General features: G+C 29.5%; 1 protein-coding gene across 2 annotated transcripts in view; it reads right to left on the bottom strand.

Moving 5' to 3' along the window:
• Window positions 1-10,607: 10,607 nt before the first annotated feature.
• The window catches only part of LOC113523077 (diacylglycerol kinase delta), a 216,477-nt gene continuing 214,569 nt past the window's right edge, over window positions 10,608-12,515 (bottom strand). For both annotated transcript variants that reach the window (XM_031914019.2, XM_052897909.1), the window contains one exon: window positions 10,608-12,207. In XM_031914019.2, the coding sequence (XP_031769879.1) occupies window positions 11,920-12,207 (288 nt within the window). In that variant the 3' untranslated portion in view covers window positions 10,608-11,919. The remainder of the gene's footprint in view (window positions 12,208-12,515) is intronic.

Below are 12,515 nucleotides of genomic sequence, written 5' to 3'. Positions count from 1 at the left end.
ATGTTTTACCATCCATTTTATGACAATAGTTTCTCCTTTTTATGATGTGCAACCTTCACACGTTTATCATTACAATATATTATTATTAGGTACATGTTAACAAATACCTAGTCTAATAGAAAATAATTACATCGTATGAAATCAATTTAAAAAAATATTGAGCAAAATTTTAAATTAAATTTAGTAATTACTAATTAAATGGGTACGTTTAAAGTTCTCTCACCTTAGTTGGTTGGCAAATAATGTATACTATTTAATAATTATAGAATAATAGAAATTATGTTAATATCATATGTTAATATAATAATTTAAAGAGAAAAAATTTAAAATTTGTGCCCAATGTGACGATTATTAAAAAAAAGTGCCATAGACTTCGAAACAAATCATAAGACACGATATACAATAACTGAATTGTGTTTAAATTAACAAAATTGGACTTATATGCTAATTAATAGTATTCATTTCTGTTTAGCTGATTAATAAAACAATTGTATTTCGAAACATTTCGACTCCACTGTTTGTGGAATAAAAGAAATTGACGTCATTTAAAATCAATTTAAAAGTTAAATAAGTGACTAAAAATACTGTTATGAATGACTAAAATGTACCTTTCTATTTTAAGGTCGAATAAAAATACCGACAACGAAATTAAACCAGCGTCCGTAGACAATGTACAAAGAATTCTATGTATAGAATCGTTATCGTTAGCGAGCCTATGAGATAGAATGAGATGGAGATGTTTGTTGTCTTGTTCTTTCTTATGTGAGCGCCGACTGAAGAGATTATATTGATAGATTCGTTTGTACCTTGTCTAGAGGGGTACTAAGTAAGTAACTAAAGAAAAAATTAGGGTCGATTCTGAGGTGTCATTTCTTTAAACTTATTTCTTAACCTAATGTTTTAATCTAATTAAAACATTAGGTTAAGAAATAAGTTTCGCGAACTTACTGCTTTATGGACCGCTGTAAACTAAAATTGTAATAATTTTAACTCAAATCTATTAGAAAATTTGTTCATATCGGTCTATATAATAAAGATTTTGCAGTGATATCAAATTGGAATTTTAATATTAGAGATAAGTTTAAAGATGGTATCGCTTTTGAATTGATCCCATTGGAATTTAAAAATTTCAATAATCCAACTTAACCTAATTTACGTAATCCATTAGTCAAATGTTCCTCTAGAATAGTCATCCATTTCAGTATTTTAGCCGTCAGATATAGATAGATATTAAAAAAGTATACTTTAAAAATATAATCTCACAACGTGTCTCAGGAACATAGTTATTGACTGACTAGAAACGACACTAATATAAAAGCTGTTGTTTTGATTATAGTCCAAATAATATTTGACATAGACAAATGTAGCTAAGTTTTTTTTTTTCATGATTTATCTTTTTTTTTTATCGTAGTTCTTTATTATTTAAACGCAAGAATCGTTTACAAGATGCTTACAAATAATATATCTAGATACAAAACAAAACGCCTAAATTCTAAATAGTATACGTTTAAATGACATTTTTAAACATTTTTCTCTTACAATCGCTCTTTTAGAGAATTTGTAGATTTTTTTTATAACAAGTTCAATGGCGTAATTATACTACCTAAAGCCAGTGGTAAATTCAATGGTTGGAGTCCTCACTCTGTTTGAGAAAAACTTGATATTACAGTTTCATTTTGCGCTATGGGTCCCTCAGTATGCTCTGTTACCCTATTGTTACGCCATTGAACAAGGTTATTAAAGGTGTATAAAATTTTTGTGCTAATTGAGTAACTTTTATTCATTAAAATTAAATCGAAGTTCGTTCGAATACTATTATATTAATAAATCAATATATGGAATAAAATATTAACATTAATTTGTATATAAAATACATTTATAATGAGATATTAATGTTTTATGCGAGCTGTAGCTTGGGAGTTCACCCTCATACCTTACAGCCTAAATGGTCGGGTACAACGCGGTTTCAGAGATGTTTTCTCCCACGAACACTCAGGTTATGGAATGAGCTCCCTGCCGAGGTTTTCCCAAGAGACTACAGCATGGGGTTCTTCAAAAGGGGGGTAAAGAAGTTTCTTTAGGGTCGGCAACGCGCGCGTAATACCTCTGGTATTGCCGGTGTTCATATGCTACGGTAACCGCTTACTATCAGGTGGACCGTATGCTTGTTTGCCACCTCAGTGGTATAAAAAAAAGTCCGCAATGCGAGGCGAGATAGATACTGTAACGCAAAGCGCCTTATGCTGCCTGAAGTAGACTTCCGGATGACGTCGAAACAATTGTCGGAAATGACAAAACACAATGAGTTCATTAATTTCCCATTACTTATATAGACATCAAATATAAAACTAACATAATAAATTTAATAAAAATATATATATTTCGTTCATTTTTAGAATTTATGTGATAGGTATTAAAACTAAATATACAGTTAGAATGACAGAAAATTGTTTCTAAAAACTGAAATATTTTAAATTTCTTAAATAAATTTAACTAGAACAACTAATAATTTTAAATACAAGATCGTTGTTTTTTTCAAAATCGATATTGTTTCCTTACAATCTGTATATATTATAGGTATTTTATATATTTATTATTGCCATTATCATTCATGACATAAAATTGTATTTTTAAATCTATTTTAAAATTCGTTCACAAAGCCTCTATTTTAGTCGATAATCAAAACAACAGTATATCTAATTAGGGAATCGAAGCGACATATCGATGATTATTGCTTAATCGTAAAATAGTATACAATTAATTATATTATAACGAGACCTCTATAAAATGACTTAAATTATTGATATGATTATATTTAGAAGGAAAATATTGAAAATATTATGTATAGCAGTGTTCAAATTTTAAATAAAATATAATTAAGTAGATACATTAATAAATGGAATCATCCAATCGATTCGAATATGAAATCGTTAACAGACAAGTATTATATAATTATATTTCTTAACGAAATATGAAAAAATTGCTTTTTTTTTCGTAATAGTATTAATAGATATATTTATTAAATACAACACTAACGTATTCACACAATGAAAAGCTGAAATACGTTCGCATTAAACTCGTATTACGTACACACACACACACGAAAAATATCATCTATCAATATTAAACCTTACAGGCATTAGAAATAAGTTTTAAAACTGAACAACACACGATATCACACGTTGTAAATTTACATACGGATTTAAATGTAAAAACCCTTATGAATAATTGAAATAATTTAAGTTTACAATTTATAACCATCATTAATAGAAATAACCGCGGTTCTTATTTGAACGTTTCTTACAATGCAATAGATACTAGTTGGGTATTTAATCGAAGACGTCGTGAACGTAGAGAAAATTAGATACAAGAATATCTATAATTCCGTTTTAATTATAAATACAGGTTACAATGTACTTATGTGTAAATTAATATCGTAATCATATATCGATATAGTACCTAATAATTGTCTAAGGCAATACTTGCCGGCAACACCGGCTAAAATGTATAGGTACATTTTTATTCCGAACATTCACGAATTACACTATAATAATATCCATATAAATATATGTAAGTAGACGCACTCACCATATTTTCACACGAGTTCATAAAGAATTGTTACTCTGTAGAGATATAGTTATAAAAACACCTATAAGGCAGATCCTTTAAGGAGGACATGGCCGCGTTGGCAGTGTTGCTGCGAGAAAAAAAAATATACGCGCCATCTGTCATTACATAATGGTAATATTTTTTATTAAAAATAATGACTAACTAAAAACCGACTTCAATTATGGCAACACCAGTTATTATGATTTTAAAACTAAACAACTGAATCGATTTCGCTAAAATGACTATAGGACCAAACTGTCAGTATATTCTTTCAGATAAAATGTAATTTTTCAAAGCGGTTTTCAACTGAAAACGTTATTAGGTAACAAACATAAAAATTGTGGTCATTTGCTTCTCTAACAATAAAAAAAAAGTACAATCGTATTGAGAACTTTTTTTTTTTAATCCTGTTGAAAATTAAAAGAGAAAGAATAAACTTAGGTATATTATACGAAAAGTGTTACCATCATGTCAACGTCATGAACATTCGATTATTCATTCTAATTATAATTAAGAGATCGAGCCAGCCATATTGGTTTTATTTATAATGATCAGCTAATAAATTAGTATTAATCATTATTAGTATTATAAATGAGAAAGTGAGATTGTTTGTCACTTTCTTTTTTCAACTGATCGTTATGAAATTTACTATATATATATTATATGGGGTGGAGAAGGACATAGGCTACTTTTTATTCTGGGCAATCAACAAACAAATCGTGATCACGACCAAGTCGCGGGACAAAATTAGTATTAAGTAAAGGAGGGAATAAACACAGCAAACGCGGCCGTCCTTTTATCTAGAGGCAATAAAATACAAGAGATCACATTTCGTAGAGAGATTCCGTAGACATCGAAATGCTCGCCATACGTAGAATACAGTTGTGGTGGATTGCTTGTTTATTTATTTAGAATACAGTATTATTTAGAATACAGTATTGAAAGACACCTACTATAAACTATAATTATATTCTGAATATGATAACTATAATAACCAGACACAGATTTATATAGATGCTTTCAAGCGTGAAATAATTTCAGTTTAGGGTTTCATCAGGGGGTATTAAGGTTTCATCAGGGTCGGCGACGCTCACGCGCACTAGTGTTGTATTGCAGTTGTATTTACCTTCAGACGGGCTATATGCTTATTTGCCACCCTCGTGGTAAAAAAAATATGTAAGCTAAGTGGCAATATTTAAAAAAAAAAACAAACATTGGGTAGACCAATTGCGAAATAATAGTTTGTTTTTATGTGTGTATGTTGTATGTACGAATATATAAAGCAACGTGCGAAGCCTTGTCGTTAGATGAAGATAAAATTTAACAGACGAACTTTGCGATTTGATCAGAAACATTTATTTATAGGGACGATATCCCACTACCTGGAGTGATGACTTCGAATGCATTGCAGGGAGTCAGTGAATGCAGGTGGCTTAGGACTGTTCCTTATGGCAGTCTATGGAGGAGGCCTATAGATAGATAATGGCCGATATGATGACGTTGATTTATGTACTGACAAAAAACGTCATTAACCCCAAATTAAATCGAAGATACCTCGTGATAATGCTGTTTTTGCCAATCGTGTAAACATTGTTTGATCTAGCAAGTTTGCCGCTGTGGACAAATATTTTAAGCTAAGCCTTCAATTTTATCGTATCTAATTTTGCCCCCGTCGGCAATTGCACGGTCTGCTACCAGACCCTAAATCTAAACTGTTTTGATCATAAAATTTAAGAAGTTCGAGAAAAAATTTAGGTGATATTCAAGTATATTACCCAAAATTGGGCATACAAAGACACGAAATAGCAAAAATGGCGGCATCTATTTAAAGCTGTCTAAAGTCTGACTATACATATATATATACCTAACTCGAGAATAACTTAAAATTCTAGATCACATGACGAGAAATCTTTCGAAGAATTCTGTGATTAAATTTATTTAAAAAAAATTAGGGTGTTTAAAATTGTTACTTTTGTGCATGCGCTTCGCAACAGGGTCCTATAACGATATATATTTGCTATTCATCTGATTGAGTCGTTCGTACGAGAATCTAGATTTCTTAATATTTATTTATTTCAGACAGTTTAATATATATTGGTAGACTATTATTATTATTATTCTAAGACATTATTCTATTCTATACGTGTCTTATTATGAATTATCAAAATTGCTGTTTACAGTTCTGCATACACTGTTATAGATAGCTTTCAATTCTGTTTAGAATTTTTCTATTCAATCCCATTGCTAGCAATATATCCTAACAGGTTGACCTCCACGCGGTCCCCCTTGGAATGCATCGTAATTGATTTATTGTTGAATTCATTACGATGGGCCAACTGACCTGCTTCATCATTATCTGTCATCCTTCGCCAGCGTGTACCAATATCGAAGGCGGGGTAAATCATCCATTAAAAAAAAATCGGAATATTATATTTTATAAGAAAATGCTGGTCTGGTTTACGACTTACCTACTATCCAAATATTTGTTTTAATCTACTAGAACTGTTTCATTTTTTTATTTTTAAGCATTTAAAATCTTGTTCTCTATATTGTAATATCGAATAATATATATTAGAGCAACATTAACTTTTCTCTCGCAAGCTAGCGTCAATAATATCTAATTAGTAATCCTTCAAATGAATCATAGTAAATATCAGCGCTTCGAAGTCGAATTGGTAGTCTAAAATTACCACTTTAGTTATTCATAATATCCTCTTAAAATAATTTATACATATTTTTAATTAATTAACAATTCAACGAGAAACTTTAAAATGGAATTCGTAGTATTTCTTTTAACAATTTTGCATTTAAATTAAACCATTTATATTTATAGTACATACCAATTTTATGGTTATTTAAAAATTGTCAAGTGTATCTATTGGGAATATGAATAGTTTTTGAGATACTCTGTATTATGAATAATACGAAGTGGCAATTTTATTACTCTTGTAGTTATCACCGTTCGACTGTCGTTTTAAATTCAGACATTTTGATAAACAAATAAAAATAAAAAAAAAATACAATATTAATTCTTTACTACGTTCTACATAAAAATATATGGCGCAAAAGATTGCATTTGGAACTTTTTAGAATAGTTTTCAGACAATTCAATAATTTATATCTGGCTGTTTATATTATTGCTGTATTGTATTGTATGCATCTAGATACCAAATTAATCTATACTAGTGTCTAAGCTATGCAATCACTATAGGTATATCGTAATACATAAGGTCGATTATGAGGCGTCATTTCTTTAGATCTATCTCTTAACCTTTTATTTATATAGTTTCGTAAAATTACTGTTTTATGGATTATCATAAACTAATCTCCTTATTCATGAAAACTAAAAATAAAAATTCAATTCAATCTAATACAAATCTATTTTAAGGAATACAGTGTATTTTCGCTTTTTAAAATTGGAAGGTTAGTAACAAAAAAACAAAATAATTCGATAGCTCAAATATTGTAGATTTATATGAATAAGAATTTAATTTATAATAATTATGACTTTAATCTGTTAGACATTTAGTTCACATTGGTCTTTAAAATAAAGATTTCGCTGTGTTATCTAATAAAATTTTTATTTTTAGAGATAAGTTTATAGAAATGGCACCTCTAAATCGGCCACAATATCTGTGCAACTATTTAATAGTTTATTGACTGTGCATTATATGTAAAAACGGTTATGTAACAGCAAATAGATTCCCAGTTTCAAAACACTTAAGCGCAAAATATGAATGTTTTATCATTTATTTTTTTTTGTATGTATTAAAGTATTTAGGTATATGTGGAAATTACATTTCAGGATTTTAAATTTGGATGTTAAAATGTTTGTTACGTAAAAAAAACTACTATTTTAAATACTTATTATATAAATCACATCGTATACTAAAACAGTTATTTGTAATGACGTATTGCAGGATTAAATTGTATATTACTGATGATACCTATATTCAGTGACAGACTTACTAGTAGAGTGATAGATTAGAGTTAATGACGGCAGAATTGAGTACTGGCAAATTTGGTGTCTAAATATATATTTTTTTTAAATCGTAAGTTACAATTTCATTGATAAACAAATTGTAATAAATATGATTGGAAACTAGGTCAGAAGGTATGGCAATATTTTAAAATAAATAACTATAAAAAAACTTTAGTCGTCAGGAATAGTAAGTAACGTATGAAGTGTATCATGGGCGACAGATTATACTTTGTAATGTCCATGATACTGTTCATGTATATAGGTGACGGTTACCACTCACTATCAGGTGGGCTGTCAGCTTGTTTGTCATTTTATGCTGCAGAAAAAATTAATAAGCAAGAAATATTAAGGTAAACTTGCCACTGCCTTCTTCAATCTTCCTATCAGTATCTGACTTGCTATATAAAATATCACAGAAAAATATTAGAGAAGTTGTAATCTATTTGCCGTTATTATGAATCCTGAAATATCTATATTCTAAATCACTAGTATTTAAAGTTATGCATAGGTAGGTTGGTACTTGAAGCTCACGCGTATAAATATCCCATAAACTTAGATAATTACGATAGTTCATAATCGTTGATCAAACCATTAAAAACTGATTGTTGTCCTCGATTACAAAAAAATCATTTCACGTAATAGGGTAATTTACTTATTACTAATTTATCTCATTATGTGTAAATTGTCCTATCTGTGGAAGTTCTTTAACATCTGTTCGGAAATTAAATACACATGATATTGAAGTATTAAAAAAAATTTTAGTTAATCTGTGCGTGAGTCGTGCCTACGTATGATCACAGTATAACTAATAGTACTAAATTAGTATGATTCTACGCCTGGTAACACTTTAGAGCCTACTATTGTTTTAAATTTCGAATTATTATTATTGCTATTATACTATTTTACAACTTGAATAAAATTGTCAACAAGAAAAGCATCATCATAGAATTCTTTTTTTTTTTAATTTTCTTACTATGTGGTCTAAAATGGTCACTTTGGTGATTCATGATAGGGCCTCAAAATGATACACATTTGTAATTCATATTGATAGTTTTTGTGAAAATTCACAAAATATTCGTATGTGACTGAATTCGGTTAAATTATATGAAATTGTAGAATTATTTAAAAAATCTCTTTTAATAATTCTACGACTCGATATAATTATTGACAATTTACATTATTCTGTTTTTTTACGAGACTGTAAATGAGAATTGGTAAAACGAAGAGGTAAGTCGTTATTTTATGAATTTAACTAGGTATCACTATTTTTCAGTTCCAGTAAGAATTTTACTGATTATTATGAGTATTTTCTATAATATCAGCTTATTAATTATTATTAATTTGTTTGACTAAGTTTCCATTTATTAATTTTTGGTGTGCAACTTAAATATTATTGATATTATTCTGTGCTTCTATTTTACTAATTCTCAGGGTTATTTTGAGTATTATCTGTATGTTATGAGAATTCAGTGCTTCCATTTTACTAATTCTCAGGGTTATTTTGAGTATTATCTGTATGTTATGAGAATTCAGTGCTTCCATTTTACTAATTCTCAGGGTTATTTTGAGTATTATCTGTATGTTATGAGAATTCAGTGCTTCCATTTTACAGATTCTCATGTAAAGCTGTCAAAATAGAGTATTTAATTTTTTTTTTAAATCACCGAATAGACCTAGATTATATTTTTTTATTTTTTTGCTTATTGTTTTAACTAATGGAATAACGAATTGCTAAATATCTACATTACCTTGAATGCACACCTATGTTCGTTGTTAGAATCATAGGTAACACAATTGTATAATATCGAAGTGGAATTGAAGGCAAATTGGCAGCTTTATATTTTGAGATCGAATCACATTCAGTACAAACAATTACTAAAGATAATAATAAGTATAATACTGTTTATTAGTGATTCCCTGTAAATAATTTGTTATTAAGATAAATAATTCATCAAAAACTCGTTCGTGTTCTGTGAACTTTGTGACATTTTTTTTTTGTACTTTCAACATTACAATAAGACAGATAACCTTATTTATTAATTAGAGTCGAAATTATTTTGCACACTCCTTGGTTATTTTACAAATAAGCAGCAATTTATCAATGGCAGAGGAAAATGCACGGTTCCACCGTCTATTTTTCTCTGCCATTAATAACTAGCACTGATTAGTAAGGACTGTTATTTTGTAGGGAAGTTTAGCTTATAATTAATGTTTATAATAAACGTATTTATCTACAGCTGTGGGGAATTTTAGGTAGTAACTTCTTAGTGAATTATTTGCAGATTTGAACTTTATTTACATGGTGTTAGGTTTTCAATTTGTCACATATCTACTCGCCTTTCTCGAGTTTAAGTTATGCTAGCGTGATTACATTATTACTTATTTTGGCATCGTCGTGTCCTATTTTATTAATATTAATAGAAAAAGAGGTGTGTCATAAGTATGAAATCTTTGCTTATTAGCAACTATATTTAGTTGTTTGTGGCATTGTAGCTACTAAACTTTTTTCGGGATTGCTCTATGTTCCGATAATATGGAAAACTTTTTAATTTAAATTACAACTTGTCTATGGATGAGATGCCCAACAAATTACAATTTAAACTAAATGATTAATTTCTTCAGTATGTTTTATTTCGTATTTAAAAAATATTAATTTGAATATAAAAGAAAAAGGCATTTGACATTTGTTAATAAATTCGTCTGGTATAATCCCAATGAGGGTCATAAGTTTATTGACTCATGATAGATCTATAACTGTAGATAAAAAATATTAATATTTTTAAGGAAATGGATAATATAGTTACAAACTTAATTGTGAATTCACAATTATTAAACATGTATAGTTAGCATCAAATAATAAATCATAGACAATCATAAGCGCATACAATTAATATCTGTGTAAAAGTTTCATTGTCTATGGTTTAAGTTATTTATCGTATATAGTTACAAATAGATACAAATATAAAGTTTGATATTTTATAAGTGAAGCAATCATGTATTTTAAATTTAGGGATTTTGTTTCTGTAAAACGACAATATAAGCTGTATATTATAATTAATTTATATTGAAATATTTGATGAATTTTATCACTTTATGTCTGGTTAAATTTGGCACAAAATATTTAATTATGGATAGATAGGTGACTCAAAATTATATTAGACAATTATACATTTATTGACAGAAATTATATTTTAACATTTATGTTTCAACTTTCGTTTTGATAAATACAATGCGTCCTGCTCGCTTCAACCTATGTGTCTAATATATGGGTTGAAGCGAGCAGGACGCATTGTAAATCAAAATTGCATTTTATGCAGAAATTTGTTTCCATTAAAAAAAAATTGTTGCATCCTATCCAATTTCCAGTACAATGAATTTAATTCCAAATTTGAATTAAGTATACTTGTCACCAAAACATCTGCAAAGATTTCGCGCCCTAAGTTCCCGCCATTTATGAACATGTCAATTCCAATTCTTTTTGTTCGTTCGATTCACAATTTTTTTCTAAAGGCTTTTTTAATGATAATATCGAGTTTCTAGCCGAATGTAAGCGCTCAATAACAATAGTAGATATAATCTTTAACGTTCAACTCTCAGTCTTGTATATTAACATCTTAAACCGTTATACAATTGAAATATTCATTCCTGATTTTCAAACTTATTGATTTCGCGGTAATTTTTTAACAACTGTATATGTGTTTTAATAGAGGTTGGGTTAAACAATTAATGGGTGATAAATATCTGTGTTAATATTAGAATAGAATAATAAATTAGATCGATCGATTAGTTAATTGGGTGGTTATGTCAAAACCAACGTAGATATAAGAGAGTTTCCTATGAGAATGGAAACTATATCAGTAGTCAAATTTCAAACAAAATGTAACGGTAATGTTTTTCTATATATATTAATATAGATGTATTAAATAAATAATTTTATAAGTGGTTCCGTAAGGGATTGGAATGTTTATCATGTAATAATATTCTCTGGAATTTTGTGGTAAAATATTTAAAAATTTCAAAGTCAAAATACCATTGGGTAATTTTAAAATTATTAGAAAAATGTAGAATCGTTTAATTTTGAATCTATGAAATCTGACAGATAATGCCATTCTTAATAATTTTAGGTATAGATGATAAAATGAGAACCGTAGACTAAGTGATCTAAATTTTAAGAATATTATCAGTTATTAATCTGCGCAATCAGGAATAGAAAAAATATACATAGAGTTAAAACTGCTCTATAAAATATATTTAGGTATACACGTTAAAGTCCGTAGACCGCCAATTCACTATCCATGGCCATCCCCTTCGGAGCGGCCGCGCCTTCGTCACTGTAGGTCTTTGACCGCTTGAAGTATCCTCTTCACGTGGCCCACCTTCGTAATTCCGAGGTCTCGTAAGTCCCTTCTAGCAAGGGACAGGAGCTCACGGCCTGTGACGTCATGTTTCGCAAAAGCCTCCGCGTATTCACCCAGCTGAAGCCCTTCCAACCAGGTTTGTACTTCTTTCACGCCCCAGCCGCGCACTTGGGCTGGGGTGACAGTCGAAGTGGAACCACCTTCGGAGACGCTTCGCCGCCCGCGGAGCCAGCGCCCGGCGCCGCCCTTCTTCGGTATCTATGGGTTTCGAGGGTATGAAAGATTTCGGTAAGGATACTCGGGCGAAAGTGGAGTGTGCTACATGGTTGGGGTATAGAGGGAGCTACTTTCGCTAGAAATACAATCGGATGCCATCTAATGAGAGTCTACGGTATGCTTTACGGGTTTTCAAGAGTCTCTGAAGGGTGGAGGAAAATAAAATAGTAACGCGTTAGTTTGTTAGCAAATAGTTTTTTTTTATATGTGAAGCTATAAGTGAAGATATATAGATAGTCTTATAATTTGATTGATTTTACTCGGTACCTTGCTGGAAAATTTATGTTACG

The sequence above is a fragment of the Galleria mellonella genome, unplaced genomic scaffold (genome assembly GCF_026898425.1).
Source record: "Galleria mellonella isolate WM207_F2 unplaced genomic scaffold, CSIRO_AGI_GalMel_v1 utg38, whole genome shotgun sequence".
NCBI lineage: Eukaryota > Metazoa > Arthropoda > Insecta > Lepidoptera > Pyralidae > Galleria > Galleria mellonella.
The sequence above is the reverse complement of the archived record's forward strand: the minus strand, read 5'-3'. Positions and strand labels throughout refer to the sequence as shown.